The sequence below is a fragment of the Pleurodeles waltl genome, chromosome 9, assembly GCF_031143425.1.
Source record: "Pleurodeles waltl isolate 20211129_DDA chromosome 9, aPleWal1.hap1.20221129, whole genome shotgun sequence".
In the NCBI taxonomy this organism is placed as follows: Eukaryota; Metazoa; Chordata; class Amphibia; order Caudata; family Salamandridae; genus Pleurodeles; species Pleurodeles waltl.
Window position 1 is genome coordinate 1,139,372,989 of NC_090448.1, and position 24,690 is coordinate 1,139,397,678.

The following is a 24,690-nucleotide window of genomic DNA, read 5'->3' on the forward strand; positions in this document are numbered from 1 at the left end:
TAGTAGATGACAGATGTGGCCAAAACCCATATCCAGAAGCACGTAAGACAGAATAACGCTCAATCCACTAAGGCCACTATTTTTTAGGACTTCATACTAGGTAAAACTAAGCCTTCCAAAGGTCACATACACTTTAATGCTCTACGGGGCTGTGGGAGGTGCCCATGCTACAAATATAAGGAGCATACTTCTGATTCATGGCAAGCTGCTTCCCTTTCAAGTTGGGAGTTGGCTGCTGCAGTATCTTGCTTAGCGATGGCCAGTCCCAAAAGTAAATGTTTTAACATCCACATTTTGTAAAATGTGTACCTTTCATTTCTAAGGTACTAGCTAACCCATAATCCCTAGCTTGGGAGTCTATAACCTCCTTCCAGAATCTTTGGATGACTGGACATGTCCAGAGCATATGGAAAAAGTAGCAAGACACCTGAGACATATCCAGATTGAGTGCCGTCCCATTTTGAACAGTTGATTTATTGTATAATGCACTCTGTGAAGGCATCTGAACTCATTAGTCTGCATTGGGATGAGATCGCAACAATCCTTAGCAATTTAAGCGCATCTCTCCTACCTTTCCAGTTCTCCCAGGTCATCCTCCTAAGATGCTCAAAGTTCTCAGAAACAGTACAGTGCATTAATCACCAAAAGTTTAGTAGGTGAGAATATTGGTATACCTTTGCAACATCACTTTGCATTGTCTGGATTAACTTTCTTTCATTATTTTAGGAACCTTTTAGAATCACCATATGCATAACAATATCTGATCATTGATTCTGAGCGTGTAGTTATTTTTAAAACCTTATGGGATAAAATTTAATTTTCGTCTGTGTTTTTATTAAGGGTCACTGAAGTGAAAGGCTCTCATAAAGCACTGCTTGCTCATTTTATTTTTTCTGCATGTCCCTGTAAGCATGGACTTTGACAGGTTTTTGTTGTTCACAAATTTTTGCAGAATTCCTCTTCTTTGATTTCTTTTGATTTCTGTGCGTTATTTTTCTTTGTTTTACCTATTTTGTTTCTGCCTCTCTGTTTTACCCCTAGTTTTGCATCTATCTCATTGATTTCATAATGCTTGGTTTTAAGTTTTTCTCAGTACTGCTTTTCCCTGTAAGGCCATTGATTTTCCTCTCAATATAATGTACTTGTCTTCAGAAAGATGCTGATTCCAGACTACCTCTAAATGTCCCTTTTGTTTACTATGTGATGACTCGTAGTGTCCTGAGTGAGAACATTGTTGGTATCCGACAATACAAGCTCTCAGAGAGCTTCTGCTAGTACAATAAATTTCCCCTAATGCTTAGATTGTGTCACCTGAGGATGGACCCAGTTAGATTACTCTGCTATAAAGTGATCAGCAGGAGTAGGCGGTTCGTGGATGGGTGTACAATAACAGTCAAGTCCGAAAATGCCCTACTAGAGCATACCCCTCTTGTGGAAGGCTGCCAATGAAACTGTGGGGTCAGTGTGCAATGTGGCAAACCCGCTCATTTAGAAGCCAGGACTCAGTTTTATGTAGGGTTTGTCAGTCTCCACCATACCTGGGTTGCCCTTGTCAGGGTCTCTATTTGGAGACCTTGTACATGGATAGTGAGGCCTTCACCATTTGGTTTGGATTATCTTACTAACTGTTTTCATACCATCCAAAGTCCAGTGGCTTCCTTGGTCGCAGCTGCACCTTGTTTCTGGGATCACTCCGATCATGAAAAGTTGGCTTCCAGTAAAGGCCTAGATCACCTTTGAAACGCTGGTATTCTGTTGGTTAGCGACATTTCATTTCATGTTTGTCTCAGGTTTAAGATTCATTGCTAATCTGATGCCTTCTGTCAAGTTCTTAGTTCCTCTCAAAGATTCCTTTACACATTCTGATATTCCACGGTGCCCAATTGGGAGGACATGCCTTCAAGATTTTGTTGTGCTCATTACTGTTATGACTGCGTTTCAGTGCCAAAAGGACTTTGGGTGGAAGTGCGCTGTATACAATAACATAATACATCATGAATGGACCTCAGAATTAGCAATCTGTCACCTCTGGGATAATCAAATGAATGAATGAAAATGTATTTTATTAGGTAATTAAAACCATAAAAACTTTCCTTTCCACATAAAAATTTACCAAAAACAATACAATAAGGTAATACAGTGCAATAAAAAGTCCTGAGTTTGAAATGAAATAATATGTAAAATTTCCCTCCCACAGAAAAATTTAACAAAACAATAATAATGCAATAAGGCATTACTAGTAGTGGGGAGAGGTGGCGTGGTACCTTCTATTGATTTTGTTTTCCCCTACTTGAGTCCGATTGTTGGTACCAAACTATATTACGGCACTGGCTAAGCATCCCACCATGCTGCCTAAGAGCCTTCCCTACTTTAAGGGGTTCAGAATGAGATTAAAGGGGTTTTGTTATCCTTGTTGCCCTCCCTATGACTGGGTTGTTTCAAGAAGCTGAGATTTTGAGCGAGAAGATTTCCAAAAATTGAACCAGCCTAATGTTCAGTATTGTATTTCGTGGGTTGAAAGCTTCAATTAGTGCCTGTCTGCAGGATCTGATCCTTAAACCATTTAATTATTTTTTCAGTAAAAGTCTTCTTTCAACCGCCAAAGCTGGACAGATGCAGAACACGTGCACCAAGTTTTCTTCTGATAGGTGACATAGACAGCACTCCTTGGATCCCTACTTGCTGCTCCTTCTTCCATTTTGACATGAGGTCTAGCGTTGGGAGTTCACCCAGCCTGAGTCTAAGAAAGCATTGCTTGATTTTCCGTGAATAAGGGTCAGCCATAAGTAGTGATTCTTTAAACGTTTTATAAGAGTTGAGGATCAACCAGCTGTGCGCCTTTTTAGCCAGAGAGGCCCTGTCTTCTATCCAGCTCTGTAATTTGCTTGCTTTATTCACAGCTTTGTTAAAAGCTGGGATGAGGAGAGACTGGTCCCATGCCTCATCTAAGTTCAGCAGACTTTTGCTCTTTTCTAGATACCTTAAGTAATTGCAGTTCCCTCTTTCTAGGATAATTTCCTGCCAGACTAAATTAGCTAAAGGCCCTTTTGAGGCGCGGCTCAATTTGTAACCGCATCTAAGGTATGCCGCGGGTTGGGCTAGCGACTGCTTGACCAGCTTAAATTCCAGTCTGACCTGGGCTGGCGATGCGCGCCCAGGGAGCCGAAAAACACGCTTATAGGTCTTTATCAGAAGCTTATCCAAGAGACCTACTTCCATCCCCCTCATTATTTCGGTCCCATATGTGAGAGTTGGAAGTAGTTTCACTCTCATTACAGTTGTTAGTGGGTTCAGAGCATGACCACAAATTGAGTTTGCCAGCTTACAAAAAGCGTACGTAAGGGCCTGCAACTTGATTTTTATTGCTTCTTTTTGTAGCGCGTAATTACCTCTGGCATCAACCACAAGTCCTAAGTATCTATATGAACTTACTTCCTCTACGGTCTTCCTATTCAAGTGCCATTTACGTTGGCTAGTCGGCCTGCAGTTTAGAGTAATCATTTTAGATTTTTTATGATTGATTTCTAATTCGTTAGATCCTGAGTATTCTTCTAATGCGTTTAGCCGTTTTTGCATGCTTATTCTGGTGTTACTAATTAGTAGTAGGTCATCTGCATATAGAATATTGGATACTTGTTGCCTGCCCAGTGAGGGAGGATGGGATGATTGATCATGGGGCCAATACACAGCTTTGCTTAACACCAACTGTTTTTTTAACTGCCCTGGATAGGAGAGAACCTCTCCCCAATTTAACCTTCACCCAAGTATCAGAGTAGATAATTTTGATGGCATTTAAGATTGTGTGTGGTAACCCCCACAGTTGTAATTTGGCCCACAATTTGCCGCGGGGGACATAGTCAAAAGCAGCTTTAAAATCAACAAAACATAAGTAGGTCGGTGTCCCCTTTGCTTTTGCTCTGTTGATGATCAGTCCCAGTGCCATAAGATTTGTTAATGTTCCTTGGTGCTTGGTGAAGCCGGTTTGATTTAGGGGTAAAATATTTTTATCTGCGATCCAGGCTTCTAGGTGTTTTAGCACACAGGATGAGAAGTACTTGAGGTCAACATCTAAAAGAGCGATTAGTCTGTAGTTGCTTGGGGAAGCCGCGTTCCCATCCTTAAATATGGGGTGGATTATAGAGCCTTTCCAAGATGCTGGGACAGAGCGTGTTGTAAGCACATCGTTGAACATTGCAGCCAGGAAATTTGCACATCTTTCCGTTTCCTGTTTAAATAATGCTTGCGGTAAGCCGTTTGGGCCAGGGGCACAATCCGTTCGTGGCTTTCCAATGATTTTTAATAGTTCTGTTGCAGTAAATTTCAAAACTTCAGGAACATTGGGTTCCCAGTTAAAAATGTGCCCCTGCATTTGAGGAGCTTCTTCGATGGTCAGTTCTTTTAGATGGGACTTTAAGTGGGATACCCATGCTTCCTCTGTTAAGTTAGCATTATTACCTGCTTTTGAACCCTTGTCCATTGTATTAATGATTTTCCAAAATCTTTTGGAGTTGGATGTTTTAGTCGCAAAGTGTAATTTGGCCCAAAGGGCATCCTGCTGTAGTTTTTTGAAGGTCCTTAGATCCCTTTTGAACAATTTCCTTTGCTCTTGCAAAGCGGCCAGTATTGGTCCATCGTCTGGGCATTTACGCAGTAGCCTTAATAGTTTACCTACAGCTGCTTTCCTTCTGTGCACTGGCTGTGGCAAAAGTAGGCATTGGCGATGATTGAGTTGTGCTCCCTTAATTGTGTTGCTTAAGGAGTCTTTTTTTAAGAGATCGGAGGCAAAGTTCTCCCAGACCGTTGTCAACTTTGCCCCACTTGTGGCCATTAAATCTAGCTTTCGTAGAGCCTCTTCTGTCTGGCTTTCAGTGGTGTCTGAGGACCATTTGAGTCGCTTTATATTTTCGGTGCCCATTTCCCCGATTAAGGCTACCGCTTTTTCGGGCTTTTGTGGTGATGCGCGGATCCCAAATACCTGCGGCTTATGATCGCTTTCCGTACGGTCCATGACACTGAAGGCATTTACTAACGTATACAATGCAGGGGACACCAGTGTGTAGTCTAGATAGGAGACCGTTTTCCCAGAGGATCTTGTCCATGCCGGTGGGATGTCTGGCGACTTCCGCCCATTTAGCACAAAGAGGCCTACCGATTCACAAGTGCGTATAAAACTCTCCCCTAACTTGTCTTTCCTGTGTTTTTTTTTTTTTGGGAGGGTCTGACTGGACACCCTTGCCACTGTTTGAATATGGTCCTCACTGGGGTTGTGGAAAAGGCAGAGATTGAAGTCGCCTGTCATTAGCCAAAATGCCGATTTTACTGTGTTTTTTATCCTTAATAGTTGAGTTAACAATTTGTTTGATTCGGTTTTTTAATTTTTTGGATTGATGTATGTATTGACCAGGATCAGTGGTTCCTGTGTGTTTTTCCCCCAATCATCCAGCCTGAGTAGTTGAAAGGACTGATCTTCCTCCTTGTACTCAAAGATTTTTTACTAGGGTGTTCGTATTAACATAGATAGCTAGGCCTCCCTTTGACCTACCGGACCTATTGGTTTTTGTAGCTGGGCTAAGATATTCCGTGAATCTGATTATTGGTATTGATTCCAATGCCCAGGATTCCTGTAAGAGTAGAATGTCGAATGAACCAAAGAATTTTGTTACTGCAGGATCCTCCAACTTTGCCTGTAGGCCACCTACGTTCCAAGAACAAATGGATAATATCCGTTGTACAGGTTGATCATTAACTATTCAACTGTTGACCATTGGTCCTGGGGGTGAAGCCGCCACTGCCCATTCCCTTTCCGGATGCAGGTGCTGACCCAAGACCACTCTTTTCCTCTGGGATAATCAAGAACTAATGGGGTTGATTGGGATAATTACATTAAAGTGAAGGATAGCTGTTCAAAAAGCCTCAGCTAGATTTTATCTCACACTTTTCCTAAATATATAATGAGGTGCTAAATAGGTTTCCATCCAAACGCCCCAGTCCTATTTTCTTTTTATTTGTGACCCTGTATACTACTACTTGCGAGCCAGAAACTCTTCCCATTTTAAGACTCATCCTGGAGCCTTCCAAGGACCTTTAATTCCAGACTGCCTAGCCGGTCAGGAGACAAAATGCAGACCATCAAATCAGTCACACACACATAGTGCATGGCACTCCTATACCCTTAGCTTAGAGCTCTTAATCTAAGAGTCTGTGTTGTAACCCTTCCTACTCCAGTGTTCCGAGAAATCCTAAAGATTTGGACGAGGTGGCCTCACTCACGTAATGTGACATGCTTCATCATTAGCCAACTCTTCCCACCCTGATAAGATGATAATACCAGGGCAGACTCAACCTCAAGTGGGGCTGTCTTGAGGGAGTTCTTAGATATTGTCTAACAGGACGAGAAACTCAGGTCCAGATACAAGTTTAAAAATATCTAAGGATAAACCACAAAAAGTGTCCTTTTTATTAAGGTGATATCGTTGATATGATTACAATAACTCCATCAAGGAGTAAACAACGAGGTTCTGATGGGTATTATGGCCACATTTTACCCCATCTGTTGTCTGCCAACATGCTTCTGCCCATATGTTCTTAGCCTAAAGAGATCTCAGGCATTCCTCAAGGCTTAACTCTAAGACCCTAACCTAAAAATATATTTCAGGAAGGTGAATTGAATATAAGTGGTGGACCTACCTTTGATATTCTGCTACTTTTATGGTGCGTCACCCCTATGCTTAGCGGCTTATTCACCTCATTGTCTGTTCCAAGGGGGTGCATCCTATGGTCACACTTTTATCAAGGAGAGGCGCCCGCAAGTTACCATGCTCCACCTCCATGAACAGCTGACCAGGAGATTTTAAGATGCGTGTGTTGTGTTCATTTATAGAGCCCCAATCTAGACTTGTTATCTTTCATTGTACATTGTTTTGATACAAAGGTGTTCTACAAGAGATATATTTATAAATAGTTTTTTTTGAAATTTCAAATATAGATTATTTTATAGATTACACACACACACACACACAAAACTAGAAAGGACACTTTTTCCACTGATACTGTCAACATTATAATGTCGTCTGGGTATTAATATAACATGATGTTTCAAGTAACTCATTATAGTGTGCTCATCTAAAAACTACTTTAAAGATATATCTGTACATATGTCAGTTTCTATATTACCTTTAAAGTTCTAGAAATAGTGGCCCTGTTTTCTTAAAATTGGCTAGTAGACCGTTTTTATGATAATTGTTCTAAAGATCCTTGATTTTTCCTTGCTTCTTCATTCTAGACGTTTTTTACGTGATAATAATTGGTTCCTTATATAGCACTAACCACTTTAATTCTCAAAAACTGAAAGTTCCGCTACTAGCCAGCTTAATGGTAGATATTGTACATTTTTCCTTAGGCTGGGAACACCCTGATATGTGAGTAGTGGTGAGAATCTAATTGAAGAGAGTAATGCAGGGAAAGAAACAATTGAAACGATTACCACTAAAGCATTATCTGATAGAGACATTTAGCTGCAGATTCCTTTTCTTTAGAATCCTCTCCAGATGCAAGACTGGATCCAGAAATGTTTTCCCACACCACTCCTGCACGTCGCGAAACTCCATACTGGCATCGTCCACCGGATGTGACATTGAAGGAGTCCATATAACCTCCTCTCTGACCTCAGTTCCTTCTTTTCTGCGCTTCCAACGCAGATCCGATAATGGTTTGTTAGGCCGTTTTCGGCCCCTGTGGACAACAAATGTCAGCCACAGACCTCAACTCTATTTGCATGTGGTGCCTGGGTGAGCACCATGACTCCGCAGAGTTCGACTCCTGTTGGCAACTTCGGTTTGAGACACTGCAGGAGCATCGTATGAAGCATTTGGCAGCGCAACTGTCTGAGCCTTCCCAGGCTTCCCGTCGACCATGGTCTCCCCATTCTAAGGTCTGTTCGCGGGCCCGTTCCAGGAGTCGTTCTAGTGGACGTCATTCTCCATTGACTTCATGCGGTAAGTCACGACGCAAGCAGTCAAAGTTGTAAGGCCTCGCATCGAGGCCCGAGTCCACCCCACATCTCCCTCCCATTTCCGGGGCCGGTGCGACTCTGACCCAGATGCACGAATATTATGATTCTCTTCAAGCTACCTTTAGAAAATCACCTTCCACTGGAGCGCCACTGGGCCCTAAGCAGGTGCAAAGTGTAGCCACACCAGTGGGTTCACCCTTGGCTTGAGTTAGGCCCTTAGCTTCCGTTGTTGAAGCCGTTAACGGCACAGGTGCACATCCATGTAGGGTTTCCACCTTCGGCGCCCATATCTGATCAGCCGACTCTTGGAAACCACTGCCGGCGACGATCGACATCACACCACTCTCCCCATTCGATGTTGAGACATTGCTTTCTCGCGCTAGTCAAAGTGGGGTATGGTGCCAGACTTGCCAGTTGTCTCAGACACCCTCCCTCTGCTTTCTGGAGAGTCCCCTCATGTTTGTCCTTCTGAACGACATGGTTTTGGAGATGCTGAGGTAGAGTTGGCATGTCTACCACTTAGTTTTCATGCAGGTCAGGCTCCTATGGAGGACAGCTGCCTGATTGACCTGTGTGCGGCTAGTGACTTGGACTGTTCCCCCAGCATCTCGTCTCCTTTCCCCTCTGGCCTTGCTACGGAGGTGAGTTCCTCTCTGGCTGACATGCTGAGGCAGGTTGCTGTGGTTTTGGATCTGACACTTCCCTCCTTTAAATTATCTACTGATCCTCTGATTAATGTCTTCCATCAAGGCCAAACAGGGTTTGAGCCAGTGTTTCCTTATAGTGAAGCCCTACATGACATTTTGTTGGGGTCTTGGGCTAAGCTGATACAGGGGCCCCTGTGGATTGGGCTATATCTTAGTCACAAGCCTGCCCCTGGTGATCTGGCCTGTCTCCTTAGGCATCCTACTCCTTGTAGTTAGGTGATACAGATTGCTTTTGCCTCCCATGATATTGATTATCTTCCTCATGTCCCATCTGACAGAGATTCCAAGAGTCTTGACGCTTGTGGCAGGCATATTTTCTCCTCCATCAGTTCTGCTCTGTGCTCTATTAATACATCTTGCGTTCTCAGACATTTTTCCCATTCACTGTGGGATTTGTTGCTATCGCTTCTTGATGACACCAGGAACAATCTTGTCCCTTTGATCCGAGATGGCCAGCAGGCAGCTAAATTAATGATTCGCTGTGGAATGGATACCATTAACTCTGTGGTTAAGGTATGGCCTTTTCAGTGGCACTAGGTCACCGTGCCTGGTTATGCACCTCTGGATTCTCGGAGGCTGTTCATGCCTTTTGACTGCGCCCATTTATTTGGCGAACAGGCTGACTCTGCTTTGAGGCGTTTTCACGACAGTCAGGGTAGAACAATGAATTAGCTCTGTTTCTCTCTGCCTCGTCAGTTCCTCCTGTATTAGCTTGTAGGGAGGATAATTTTCTTTGATTTTTTTCACAGATGAGCCATGCTTTGGCTGTGCGCATGAGGTTCAACACCTGTTACACCTAATGGTGGCACCCGGTGGAGTGCTCCTGCTTTCTGTAGATGTTATTCTTTCCTATACTGTCAATGACAGGTTATTGTTTTTTGTCTTGCCTGGGGCGTATATTTCATTGGGACCCTATGTGGGTTTTCATGCCTGGTGCTTCAAGGCTTCCTTCATAGAGGGTGTTTTGCTAGCATTATGTGAATGCACTGTTGTCTTGTTCCCTGTTCTACGTTAGGTGGCTTTCATTATTACTGTTATTTACTACTTGGTGCAGAAGTAGTGGCTTTCCACTCTATATCTATATATATATATATGTATATATATATATATATGTGTGTGTGTGTGTGTGTGTGTGTGCTCAGTCTGGATTGCTCAGCTTGTGAGCTATTTGACATGATATCATAAATTCATGATATTTAGTTATCCCTTATAGGGATCTTTTGATGTTGAAAGCTCCATGGAAGTCTCAGTATATTATTTATTTTCTTATAAGGGAGTTTATTTAAAATAATTCTCCTAATAATTATGGTTTTTATGTGGAAGTGTCTCTTATACTTCTGTGCAGTATTTGTGCGAGCTTAGGCGTCATTTATGGGCTTTCATCAACAGAATAATATTACAATGATGGGATTATACAGCACTGAGGTTGTCTGTCTCATGATTTCTTCTTGTATTTTCAACCAAGCAAGGTAGCTTTTGCCTTACCTTATTTGTTTATGTATTTTCTACATTTATCCCTGATACTTACATTAGGTTTAAGTGATAAATGACATTGCTTTTATGTAGTAGTCAAAGTTTTCTACTTTTTCTAGCATAGTACATTATAAATCAGAACGATATCATCTTGTGGACCTTAAGACTTTGTTTTGGTCTTAAAGATTTTGTCTTACAGCCATTACAGTTTGGTTGGCTATTCTACACCTTTGTGTAGACATTTGTTGGTTTATACATGTTCTTTGAACATTATTATTTACTTTTCTTGGCATTATGTCATGCTATCATAGGTCTCCATTAAGACGTAGTCTCTGTAGATTCTGTTCACTCCATTGTACGGAGTAAATAATATTCTTGACTTTCTAGGGGCTGTTCTGATATATTTGTGTTATTATTTGAGATTTCCTTTTTTCTGAAGGAATTTACCTTGTAATGTTGTGAAGATGTTCATATCCGTTGTACATGAGGAGAATAGGTGTTTGCTTCATAACTTCCATTTGGGTTCACACTTAGTGGAGTGTTGTCTCTAGATAGAATATACAAATTGATGTTTATTGTACAGGTTATTCAGATTCTTTTTGTTATAGAATCTGTTTTTAGAAAAAAAGATTTTGGTTTCAGTATGGAAGGCCTTTTCTAGTTCATCTGTAGATGGGTCTCTGATCATATAGTAGGGCAATGTGCTAACCTTGGATTTTGTTAGGCATTACTCTAACAATTTGGATGGCTGTTGCTTCCCTAAAGGGTATGATGCGCACTATAGTTTCCATACTGTTATGACTGTATTGTCTGTCTGATTACTTGGATATGTTTCTATATCTTTATGTATGAATTTCTCCATTGTTAGTACATAAGTGTTTATTTATTTTACACCTATGTCAGTATATATAGTAGGGATATCCTAGAGGTATTTATTTTATCTCTAGTTAATTTTCCGAGAGAAGAGACTGCTTCTATGCCAATAGTTGCTTTATGTTGTCTTTGACTTCTTTTTAAAATAGAACATTCTTTATGCTTTCTCCACAGAAGAGGGACCTTTCTCTGTGTTTTTATATAGCAGGTCTGGCGGGAATATAACTTTTTTATAGCAAAAAACTATTGCTCTGTGGCATGGTATGCTGATTTGTGTGTCTCAATTATCGAACTTGCAGTTCGGATCTGGATATAAGAGCAAATACATTTTATATTCATAATCATTGGCAAACTTGTGTTGCTGTCATGGGTAATGTTATCCCCATGTTTTCAATGTCTTTATGACTTTTATTACTGTGGTCATTTCAACAGGTTTTCTGGGGTGAGCATGCATGGGTTTGGCCCCACTAAGGGTACAAATAGTTTTGTATTCATACTGTCGTTGGCTTTTGACACAGATTGGTCATACTAACTTGGATCATTTTATTCCAATGTTTTTGATGTCTTATTACTTTACTTACCTGTGGTTCCTTCTACATGTTTTTATGTTGTAGAATATGTTATTGCTCAACTGAATTATTATGATTGTCTGGCCTTTATATCTTATTCTAGTGAGAGACTTTTAATGGTCTCAGTTCACGGGGACGATATGACTTTGGCATCTGATTCTAAAGTAAGGAATCCGCGGCTCGGTATCCCAATCCGATGAACAATTTACTTACCTTTGGTAACGCATTATCTGGTAGAGACCGGATCTAGCCGCAGACTCCTTATTGACCCTTCCTTCCTCCCCACTTTGCAAATTGTGCCCACATTCGTCATGGAAATTCACATCCTGAATTAAGAATTCAGTGATTATTTTACACATGGGTGTCTTTTATTTTAGCACACTGTTTTGATATGCAGTTTCTATATGTGGCTCCACGTTTTGGGCATGGAGAAAAGTCACAGAAGAAACTGATGTGGGAGAGGAAGTTATATGGACGCCGTTGACGTCACATCCAGTGGACGACGTCAGTACGGCGTCACGTGACACCCTATTCCCGATGCCCAGATGTGCTTTGGAAAAATATTTCCGGATCCTGTCTCACGCCTGGGGAGGATTCTAAACTAAGGAATCTGCATTTAGATCCTGTGTCTACCAGATAATGCATTAACTATCGTAAGTAACTTGTTTGTTAGTTTGCCACTGTTGATGAGTAGAATTCTGTGGCTTACCACACTTAAATAATTGTCTCCAAATGCTGACCTGCATTGTGGCGCATATCATGGCCATCAAATGTTGGGGATTTTTAGAAGTGTGCTAAAACTATTAATTTTATGTCGGGGTACTGCAACCTTTATCATAATTTCTGGTTGTGGGCTGACATCATTCAGTTCTTGATGAGAAAATAAGAAAGTGAGATGCACAATTAATTAACCCAGTTCACACTTAATGCACACGTTTGTGTGTACCAAAAAGTGACCTACAGAATTAAGATCAATTGAGGGTTCTTCTACTCATGGATCAAATTTACACCTGTGTGCAGTCTAGCAACAGGGATGAAGGGAGGGTGTTGTAGTTGGATTTTCAAGCCCAAAGTTTCCCCAAACTAATAAGCTTTTGATTGTTCACACATGTTTTTCAGGACCTTTTTCACCATGGAATTCTTCTCAAAAGAATAGGGGGCTGAGGAAGATATACCTCATGAAAAACAATGCTTTACCCCTAGGGAAAACATATTAAAATGAATTATGCTTTCCACATTTCTGACATGAAGGCACCCTAGTAGAATATGTATAGTAGATCATAAATAGAACTTGAAATCCATAATTTGTGTTTGTTTTTTGGTGAATGGCATGCAAAACACAGTTCGTGATGCAAAATGCATGCCCATGCCCAGTATTGTTTTGGGTTTTTGATTTGTGTATCCAATTATGAGAGTGTTAGAGTGTTCTCTGATCAATATGTATCCATGGAGAAGGGTACTTGTGAGAAAGATTACTTCTGAGGCAACCCTTGGTAGCAATATTAATATTTATATTCTTAATAATATTTCTGTGTAATCTGTATTTTCTGTTTTCAGGCTGCCACAGAAGAGGAGCATAGTAATGGACCAGCAAATGGCATACCCAATGTGCCAAGTCTTGGCTCTCCAATTCGTGTGCGTTCAGAGGCCCTCCAGCCTGACAGAGATGTCCCACTACTGCGGAAGCTACGCTCAATTCACAGTTTTGAGCTGGAGAAACGTCTAACACTTGAATCAAAGCCAGATACTGACAAGTTTTTGGAGACCTGGTACTATGCTCCTATTCCAAAACTATGTTTGAACATTTTAATAACTATTTTGTATGTTTCCTATTATCTTCAGCACCATAATGTTTCTGACTGTGGTTAGTAAATGAAGATAATTTGAACTTGAAGTCTTGGATTTGTGTATAAACGTTTTGATTGTTTACCCATACGTTCATTATTTTGATTCTTACTCCTCGTCTTAGTACTTACTGTTAGAGTTGTCTACAATTTCAATGACCGACACACTGTGGTCCAAAAAGAAAAAGAATGTGCCATTCTCTTCCTGCCACAACTAATCAAGCTTTCTTGGCATCTGCACCCTGTCCAGGATGGTGAAAGGGAAGTAAGTACTGAGATGAGAATAGGATCTGAAGTACTGTGATTAATGGTAAGTAATCAAAACATTGAATGCTTGTTTTAGTTCTTATTATTGGAGAAAATACCAGAGGCAACTCTGATGCTGTCTGGAGAAATGAAACATAAGAATCTGGCTGCAGATATCACCTGTACAGATAAAGTTTCTCAGGAGAGGAAGGATCAATAAATTAAGAAGGTGGCACATTATTATCCTCCTTATGGATACAAACCCTGACCTAGCTTCAACACTATACGGTTCAGAAAGATATGTCAGTAAGGAGGATCAGTGACCAAAGGAATCACTCCTCCTCTTGGACACATCCACAATACAATATATAGTCTGTACATTATCATTTTTATGAAATCCTCCAACAAAGGATCAAAAGGAGAAACCACAAGATCTAAGAAAGCAACATAGTAAATTTCAGAATCTACCATTCAAACAGTATATGAGGGTAGCCCTAATGCTAGCCTATCAAGGAGCATGCCTCAGAGTAGTGGAAAACAAATTTAGGAGTTTTCCAAAACCAAGACATACAAAAAACACATGTACATGTCATGCCTTTTACCTACATAGCACCATGCCCTATGGGTTACCTAGGACCTACCTCAGGGGTGACTTATATGTGGAAAAATGGGAGTTTAAGACTTGGCAAGTACTTTTCATTGCCAAGTCGAAGTGGCATTGAAACTGCACACACAGGCCTTCCAATGGCAGGCCTGAGACATGGTTAAGGGGCTTCTTATGTGGGCGCCACAATCAGTGCTGCAGGCTCACTAGTAGCATTCAATTTGCAGGCCCTTGGCAACTGTAGTTTCACTTTAAGTAAGTTAAATATGCCAATTGGGTATGAGCCAATGTTAATGTGTTTTTAGGGAGAGAGCACATGCACTTTAGCACTGGTTAGCAGTGGTAAAGTGTCCAGAGTCCTAAAGCCAGCAAAAATGAGGTCAGAAAAAGAAGAGGAGGAAGGCAAAAAGTTTTGGGGTGACCCTTCAGAGAGGCCATTTCCAACAGGAGCTATCTATGCTACGCACAGAGGATGAATGTGTGTCCTCTTGCTACCTCCATGGGAACTTGATGCAAGATGCTAGAAACACTATATCCTCAGAGGAGAAGTTGTCTAGCATAGGGTTCTAAACGTCTGAGACAGTGCCTTCATAGTAGAAAGAGCCATGCTTGATCCATTTACAACTATATTACCCCACCCTTGATATGGATAGTAGGTAAAAATGTCAGGTGTGACTCCACCTACAGCCTTGTCTGGATGGATAGCTCTGCCAAGTCATTTGAGCTCACTTGTACCCTTTCTTCCTTTCCAGCGGTGATCCCTCGCTTCAGCACATCCCTTGCTCAGAACCTTACTACACAAACCTAGAGAATGAGCTGGCTATGTGAGGACTTTAATGCTTTGGTTTCATGTCATCGAGTGAAGGTGCTATTTGTGAGCCTTCATGGTGATATATAATTTAGCAGTCACAGGATGTATTAATTTGTGGTTTGATGCTTCCAAGGTCTCTGAGTCCAACGCTGACATAAAACCAGACTCTGGAATTGTTTACCCAACTAGACTGACTCGTAGGTATTTTTATTTTTCATATATACTTTCAGCATTATGTGCTTATTTCAAACAAATAAGTGTGTCTGTCTGTCTGTCTCTCCGTCTGTCTGCCCGTCCAGTATTGGATCTTTCATAGATTCACATGCCTGAATCATTCCCCGTCGTCGAAGTGGGAGACCCACAGTATCATAGGAAGCAGTAGAGGGAAAAAACCTACATAGATTTCAATGTTGAAGGACATTCACTTTAATAGCGTATTAACCTCTTTCAAAAATATCCGAAGTCCAACTAATCAGGTTACAGCACCCTTTAGAAACCCTCACCACAGACGTTTCAGTCTCTCAGATTTTCTGCTGCATATCGTGTGATGGGAGTCTCCCTGAGCTCTGCTCAGTTTACTAATTTTTCTCAACCTTCAACAGGACTTTACTTCAGAATATCATCTTCAGATATATTCTGACTAACCATCATGCCAGAACCCACTAAAAAGCATTATTCAGGCCTTGTGGGAAAAAGAGGTTTCACTTAGAGGACCCACATAAAAATTGCATCCACTGCATCTGGATCACAAGGTGAGACTGCAAAACACCTTTTCACAAAAGGCATTAAAAGACAGAGCGTAAACTTGTAATCTGGCTACAAAAGCTGAAATCCAGAGATGGCCCTCTATCTGAGGAGGACAGCGATGAATCCTCGCAGACTGAAAAATTCAGAAAAATCGGTAGGTCTACTGAAAAAGAGCCTGCAGGATCACCAGAAAAGACTTGAAAAAGACCCATCACAGATGTTCAGGGCACTCCAAAAAAAAATCTGAGGAACATGAGTCAAAAACATAATTTCCTCTGAAAAGGTTCACACTGAGGCTACTAATCCATCTGTCAAAGAAACTCACCTGAAGAAATCCTTCAAATCCCTAACGTTGACAACGACAGAATCACTTAAAACATTTCCAGTTCAAAATCAGAATTCTCATTGATGAGTGTCGACAATGACCCCTTCGTCAACAGCAGCATCTGCGGTGACTGCTTTCACTTCTATAACTACATTTACATTGGCATCTTCACCCATGATCATCACTAATGGCATTGACAGCGATCATATTGAGAATCATTTTTGTGAAGAATGTGCCGACTGAGTCACATTCAACGACAAGTCCATCAATGAACGCACCACCGTCGACAACCACATGGTCCACGTGAGGCCCATCGATGAGGACTCTGTCGAAGACTGCCCCTGTCGACGACACTGATGTCGAGAGGACCGGTGACTAGAGAATTGTATATGGGATCAATTATAGATGCGTCTCTGCCAGTAACACTCACAGGACTATCATCGATGACCGTTCCAATACCAACAAAACTGTGGACGAGACCTTCATTTCTGCCATCGTCAAAAATTCCAATAAGGCTAATATCACAGTCAGAGACAATTTTGCCTGCTCATACATCTCAGAGCAAGGTTTCACCATGCCACCTGCACATTTATTAGACTATGATGAATCAGAGGACAACGGCCTCTTCGGAGTAGCACATAGCTCATCTGAGCTTAATGTAAAGTGCCAAGAGGACGACGAAGATGAGGAAGAATATAGTGGACATCACATTTATACCTCAGAGCCAGAAACAGAACATTATGATGAGGAGTACATTGGTTATGGCCACCAACAGCAAGAACAGTCGGTTCAAATGCCATTATCTCTAGTCAGTAATTTAAAAAATATGCTTCATGATGACTATAAAAGATTCACTGGCTCAGCAGTTGCTGCCTCCCCAGAACAAACAGACTTCAATGCATTCTCTTCAGATCTCCACACCAGTTACTCGCCCATCTCGTGCTTTCACTACACCAGCATCCCCATTATCCACACTGGCTGTTACCTTGGATGATCCTCCATGACACACCTTTCACAGATGAAGAGAGGGAAGAAGAATCAATCAGAGATGCAGCCTCAATCCCAAATGAATGGGATGACTACCTAATCCCAACACCATCCCCTCCACTAAATCTACCTGTGGGTTCTCTGCCAGGTGACATTGTTGGGTTCCATGCCCTTATGGAGAGGGCAGCAAAGAAGTTCCACTTCCCTTTATCCACAACCCAGTCGGTTTGCTTCCTCTATCATTTTAAAGCGCCTATGAAGAAAACCATCAGAGCCATCCCTATCGTAAAATTAATCTGGGATGAGGGTCTCGAAATGATGGAAAAATCCAGCAACCTTTGGGCAGTCCTGCCCAGGTTGGATAAAAAGTACAAAGCACTGGAGGACTCTCCCCCATGTTTAGTTGGCCACCCTAAACAGGAATCGGTATTATCGCTAGCGGCCCAGCGGCCTCAGGCAAAGACAGTTGTATGCCCGACAATATTTAAAAGTGGTCTCTTTCATAGCTGCCACCACAGTTAAGGCTTTAAACTCACTGGCAATACTAGGCCGCTAAGATTAACAAATGTGGTCGTATATCGCTCCATTTTTTGACCTATTACGACAAGATGTCAAAGAGGATGGCAGAAGAATTCTCCTGGAAGGGAAAAGAACATCTTCAAGGATTATCGACTGCGCCATAGATATATCCTCAACTGAAGTCAGGCAACTGGCAGGGGCAGCTTTCCTCCGGAGGCAGGGATGGCTGACGGCCACATCCTTCCGGTCACAAATTCAGAGCAATATCCTTGAAATGCTTTACGATGGGGAAGCACTTTTCTGCAAGCATTTGGAATACGCTCTTCAAATGATAAAAGCTGAAACCAACACTGCCAAATCGCTTGCCACACTACAGATGAAGAGGCAGCCCTTTTTGGGAGTTAGTAGCAGAGGATCATTCTCCTTTAGAGGGGGCCACTAACATTAAAGGCAACAAAAGCTAGCCATATCAAAGCCAATATTCCCAGCAACAATACAGATCACTGCCTCCAGCGGCGTACAAGCGGACACCTAGAGGCAAACAAACCTCCGGAGGTAGAGAGACTGCCAAAAAGCAGTGACCTTTCAAGGGTGATGCCTACCCCCCACAAGCAGCAAAAACAATCTGGGAGTCGAATTTCAAGTCATCTTCACCAATGGTCCCTTATAATATCAGACAGATGGGTAGTAGATGACATTGCTCGTGGTCACATGCTAGAAGCAATCCAGAAAGGAGCTTCACGTCTCATCTAAAACAATTGCTGCACCAAGTGACAACCAGGCTAAAAAAGGGAGCAGTAGTGGTCCCGAAGACTTGGAGGGGAATCGGTTTCTATTCTCACTTCTTCTTCATCTGGAAAAGGTCAGGAGACTGGCGTCCCATCTTGGATTTTCAGATACTCTACAAATATTTAGGAAAACAGTCCTTTCAAATGGTTACCCAGGATGTGCTGCATCTCCTAATTCAAGGAGATCACAAGAGGGCTCTCGATCTCCAGGATGGCTACTACCATGTTCCAATTCACCCAAACCATCACAAATGTCTACTATTCACAGTACCTGGCGCACAGTACCAGTTCAAGCTGTTCGGACTGAAATTGGCACCACACATTTTCACCAAATTTCTGTCTCCAGTAGCAGCCTTTCTCAGACAGGAAGGAATTCAGATATTTCCATACCAGAACAATTGGCTGATAAAAGCACCACCATCCCAACAAGCAATATAGAAACATGTCTTGCTCTCTTCAACAGTCTAGGTATCTCTAGCAGCAAACAGAAGTCTCATCTCATCCCGACAACAGCCCTAACCTTCTTTAGGCCGCTGCTAGATACCATCAATAACAAAGCATTCGGCTCGCGTGTGAGGCACACAAAAATTCAGCAACTGGCAGGAAACTAAAAGGAGAGAGTATGTTTCTGTTCAACTATACAAGTCATTCCTCTGCACGCTCTCATCTTGCAACCCACAGATCCCAAAATTGCCAACTTCATATGCGCCCCCCCATAAGAGGAGTTGGACAAAGAGTGGCTTCAAACCCAAGGGTCGTTCAACAACATAATCGGACCATGATCACTACCATGCCCTGGTGGGAACAGAATCAAACCTCCTTAATGATCTCACGTTTCTGGTGCCTATTTTGAATTAATTACTAGCAATGGGTGCTGCCCTGAAAGGCGGGGGTACCTACCTCCAGGACTTAAAAATAAGTGTCAAATGGACTCACTTTCAAAGGAAGATGAACATAAACCTGTTGTAACTCAAAGCCATAGCGTTGGCCCTGATCTCTTTTCTCCACAGAATAGGGAAATTGTCAGTGCTAGACCACACAGACTATACCACCACCATGCATTACATCAACAAGCACAGCTCATGTTCACCAGAGGTTGCACAACAAGCGCAAGAAATATGGAAATGGGCTCTGAACACCAAATAGCACTCAAAACAGGGCATGTGCCAGGAGCAACCAATGTCCTCACAGACACATTGAGCAGGACAGATACCAGCTATCACAAATGGGCATTCGACCAACAGACTCTGGACAGCATCTTCGATCATTGGAGCAAATCAAACGTAGATCTTTTCACAACAAGGAACAATCAAAAATGACAATTCTTCGGAAGCAGGCACCCTCAGGAAGATTCATGGGAGAATGTGTTTCGATAAGATGATCAGGGATCTACACATACACTTTCCCCCCAATCGCGAGATTCCTCAGTAAGCTGAACAGGGAACCTTGTTGCATACTCCTGATCGCCCCCTTGTGGCTCAGGCAATCTGGTTCAGACAGCTCCTGCTTCTCTCCGAACAAGCCCATATTCATCTGAAGCCCATTCCAACACTTCTGTCTATGAACAAAGGCCAGTTCCTTCATCCCAACCCGACATTGCTTCACTTATCTGTCTGGCTCCTGAGTTCAATGGATTTGCCACATTAAATATTCCTTCAGATTGTAGCGAAATCCTGGCGAAGGCCAGGGCAATTACCACTAATAAAACATACAGACTTAAACTAAAATCTTTCTGTCTTTGGTGCATCAGTATCTCTAGACTGCAGAACACCTTTCTCCATATCTGCTTCAGTTGGCTAAATTAGGCTTATTCCACTTTTCCATCAGACTACATGTGGCAGCGATCTCTTGATTCAGAAGAACATATAACACACCCTTGCTGTGGTGTAGAAGGATAATAACGCAACTGCTTATAGGCCACTTAAGGACATTTCCTCCGGTAAAGATGCTTCCTCCTTCATGGCACTTCGGTGCCGTGCTGGTGCAGTTAATGAAGACCCCGTTTGAGCCCATTCATAAAACAGAATTAAAGCACCTAGCTTGGAAAATAGCACTCCTTGTAGCGCTAACTTCAGCAAGGAGAGTCAGTGACATTCAAGCATTCATGATAAAGGAACCATTCCCCCAATTTAGACAAGACGGTGTGGTGCTTAGGACCACCCCTAAATTTATGCCAAAAGTCCCTTCAGGTTTTCATCTAAATGAACCCATTGTATTAACAACCATTTTTGCCAATCCACAAACTATGGAGGACAAATCTTTATATACATTAGACATCAAAAGCTGCATAAACTTTTATTTACTCAGAACTCGTCAGATCCACAAAGCAGATCAGTTATTTGTTGCCTATGGAAACCTGCAGAAAGGATTACCAGTTTCCAAACAGACAATAGCTAGATGGATTGCAGCAACTATACAGTTCTGTCACAATTGGGTTGGAAATCCATTGACAGACAAGGTTAAAGCTCATTCAGCCAGGGCAATATCTATCACTAGAGCTCTCTTTGTTGGTGTGCCTTTTCAGCAAATATGCCGAGCAGCTACATGGTCTAGTAGGCACACCTTTACACAGCATTATTGCCTGGACTCTTCGGCCAAGAGCGATGGGGCTGTGGGAAAAGCACTGTTATGCCATCTGTTCCAATAAGGTGAGCCATTTCTAACTATTTTTCCCACAATCCGCTATGTTGTATTATGATATTATTTACAAGTGTTAATTGCTAGCTATTCTGATTTAAGCATGCAAATGAAAGATCCAATCCTGGAGAAGAAATGAGTTACTTACCTGTAACTGTAGTTCTTCAGTATTGGCATCTTTCATAGATTCACATGCGACCCACCCTCCTCCCCATAGAGGCTCCCCTTATTTCCATTACATATCATATGCCACTTGTGCTGGAAAATCTGAGACACTGGAGCTTCTGTGGTGAAGGTTCTAGAGGGTGCTGTCACCTGATTGGCTGGACTTTGGGTCTTTTTGAATGAGGTTTAATAAGCTATTAAGCAAATGTCCTTTAACATTGACTTCTATGTTGGTTTTTTTCTCTACTGCTTTCACAGGGAAAGATTCAAGCATGTGAATCTATGAAAGATACCAATACTGGAGAACTACAGTTACAGGTAAGTAACTCATTTTCATATATATTGAGACATGCACTTTCTGTTTCACGCTTATATGGCGCCCCTTCTATCGCTCCAGCCCCCGGAGCTCATTAACATGTTCTACTTGACCACAACGAAGAAACAAGTATTAAAATGCCTTCATATTTTCCAGCACTCCTCGATGTTGACAGTCCTCTATGTTGTTAAATCCACCAATACATGAATTAACTGGTTCCTCTTAGCAAACGTCTCAGGCTAGTAATCTGAGCTCATTGCGCCCAGGACTTGTGCATTCATATTTTTACCAGGTCCACAGTCTGCATCTAATTATTAGGAGGACAGATGATTAAGTTGATAGCCTAGCAGTATCCCGAATCACCAGCAAGTCTAGCAGCAGATGCCTTAAATATTTTTAAGGCCATCACTGTCAAAATGATTTAAGTTAAGTGGCAGGAAGGATTGGCTTTGTGTTTCCTTGTATTTACCCAGATTCTCTCAAGCATATTGGACTGCCTTACATTGTCTGAACTGCTTGTCCTAAAGCCCCTAAGGTGTGACTCATCTGACTTTATTTTAGATACGACCTGTCACCATTTTAAACCATGGAGGTCGCCATCTTAGATCATGGAGTTTGCTATCTTTCTCCATTCATACATAATCAGTGTCATGTCTGCCATTTGATGTATATGTCATCTGACGTTATCTTTCTGAGAACTGTGAAAGTGTCAGGTTGTTCGACTGGTGGCATACATATAACGTTCGGGAGCGCAGCCAGGGGTAGGTGGCATATTCCACACCGGTTTACTTGAAAGTTGTTGTAAACCTGGCTACAAGCCTGCGTGATCCCATGAAGCCCGCTCTCGATTTGGGATGGGTGACTAATAGGAACAGCAAGTCCGGGTTAAAGTGAACTCATGTAAGTGACTGTTGACGTCTTGACTGAGAGTATCAGAGTGCAGGAGTCTATTTTTTGTTTTTTCTATTGGAGAAGTGTAATGATATACTAGGTCCTGAAGAAGGGTCATAGGATCCTTGTGGACTGAAAGAGACGCGAAACATGTCGACCTCATCTCGAGGAATGTCTGGTAACTACTGACTTACTCCACGCCTTATCAAGTTTCTAGAGAGTGTTTGAGCATTATCTCCATCTCACTCCCTTGTTATTTTTAATCTTGGCCACTACCCAACATCAATGAATAAATTAACATTTAGTGAGGGTTCTGAGCCAATTTTATTTTCTATTGATCTCTCCTCTCTCCCTTTGGACCCATAATTGGGTTCTGTGGCATCATCAAGAAAAGATCTCCGGCAAGGAGCCCCCCTTCGGGGGGAGCCCGTCAGACATTGCAGCGCCGGTCTGACGAGGAGCCGTCCGATGATGAAGCATGACACCCAATAGGGTGTGTGAGGACTCTTGCTCCTATTAATTAGGACTCCCTAGTATTCTTTTTCTCTTTATCTTTCTTGGAACAGTGTACTGTATTATATAACTATATTCACTGGAGGGTATACACTGACCATTAAGCCTCCGATCCCCCTGCTTTTTTGAGGCATACATATAACACCTGATGCAACATCAGTCTGGGTAAAGTGTCTATTTATCACTGTGTCACATAGGAACAAGTACAGACATACAGTCAAAATAGTGTAGTCTGAATTGATGCTTTCTTATGCCAGAAATTTCAGTATGTGATAAGAATTAGTATATAAGGTCATTTGACCACTTAATTGAGAGGTCCTCCACCCAGATTTGCTCCAGAGATTCTGCCAGAAGACAGTCTCACCTACTGCCTGCATACTTCGAAGATGCTACAGCTCACTCAATGCTGATAAAGCTGAGCCTCGGAGGAAAGATGCTACTGCTGCATCTGGGTGCCCTTTTCAGGGCATACTGCCTTCTTGCCTCCACTGATAACTACAGCTTTTGCTGCCAGCAAAGTATAAGAAACTTTAGACTGCAAGATGCTCTGCTTTCTGTGCACTCTTAGTTCAGCACATAGAAGTAGGATTAGGGTGTTCGGTTTTAGATGATATGTAACAGTGTTAGAAATTTTCATTTTATTCTCGTCGTTACATCGTTCCTTCTTGCTGTTTTATGATATCTTCTGAAATTGTTTTAGATGTACTAACAAACAGGTTATTTCTGTTGTAATTGATTCTTTTAGGTGTCTATTCATCTTACTGTGAAGGTGTCTATTCATCTTATCTGTGTGTATGATTTTGTGAACAATGAAATAGGTTTCTCCTCTTATTGTGCCCCTGACCCCTCGATAGGGAACATTAGTAATCCAAAAGCAACAACTCTATTTCAACAATGTTTGGATAGAGTTTTTCGGGACTACAATAACCTGTCTTTCTTACTCAGCATTGGTGCATTGAACTAAGTTCACTTGTGTCACCCATGGGTGGGAAAGCAAACCTTGTAGAAATATGCCACAGTCGTAGTTTATGTAAGATGCTATTTGACATAATGCCACCTCAACCTCATCCCTCTGGAGAATACCTTGCTTATTTGTATCCCCCCTCTAGAATCCAGACACCAGTGCTACATCACATAGGAAATCGAAGTTCCTACAAGTTGTCCTCCAACACACCACATAGCTATCTCTTGAAAAATATTAGCTAAGAAGAAAATACAGTCCCACATGATCTTCCTAAACAAAGATCCTTATTCTTCACAATGCCACGAATGCAAATATGGAGTGGGATAGCACGCCCTGTATTCGTGTCTCTGACAGCAGTACCTTTTTGGCAGATTCCTCACATTAGGAATTATCTTTCCAGGCTTCAGACTGGCCCAGAAAACCCTTCCCTCTGCAAGGTGCTGCCCATGGCTCCAGCTATGATCTCACTCCTGAATTTGATGAGAGTGGGTTATATTAGGCACCATCTGGCAGAACCTGGTGTTGGTTCCTGTTTTTACACTGCTTATCAGCGTAGGTATGCAGCTCTTGTTCTCTTTTCACCAACAAGATTTCTTTGCATTTCAAAAGCTACTGTGCCAAATATTTCCTCCAGATAATTTAGGTATTAAGCCTTGTCACAGATGCTGCAAGTAAATGTCACTTTTGTTGCACTTGACAT

At 42.0% G+C, this 24,690-nt stretch overlaps 1 protein-coding gene across 2 annotated transcripts in view; it reads left to right on the top strand.

Annotated features, from left to right (window-relative positions):
* TTBK2 (tau tubulin kinase 2) overlaps positions 1-24,690 on the top strand; it is a 447,781-nt gene that overhangs the window by 324,695 nt on the left and 98,396 nt on the right. For both annotated transcript variants that reach the window (XM_069208911.1, XM_069208910.1), the window contains exon 13: positions 13,191-13,402. In XM_069208911.1, coding sequence (XP_069065012.1) covers positions 13,191-13,402 — 212 coding nt within the window. The remainder of the gene's footprint in view (positions 1-13,190; positions 13,403-24,690) is intronic.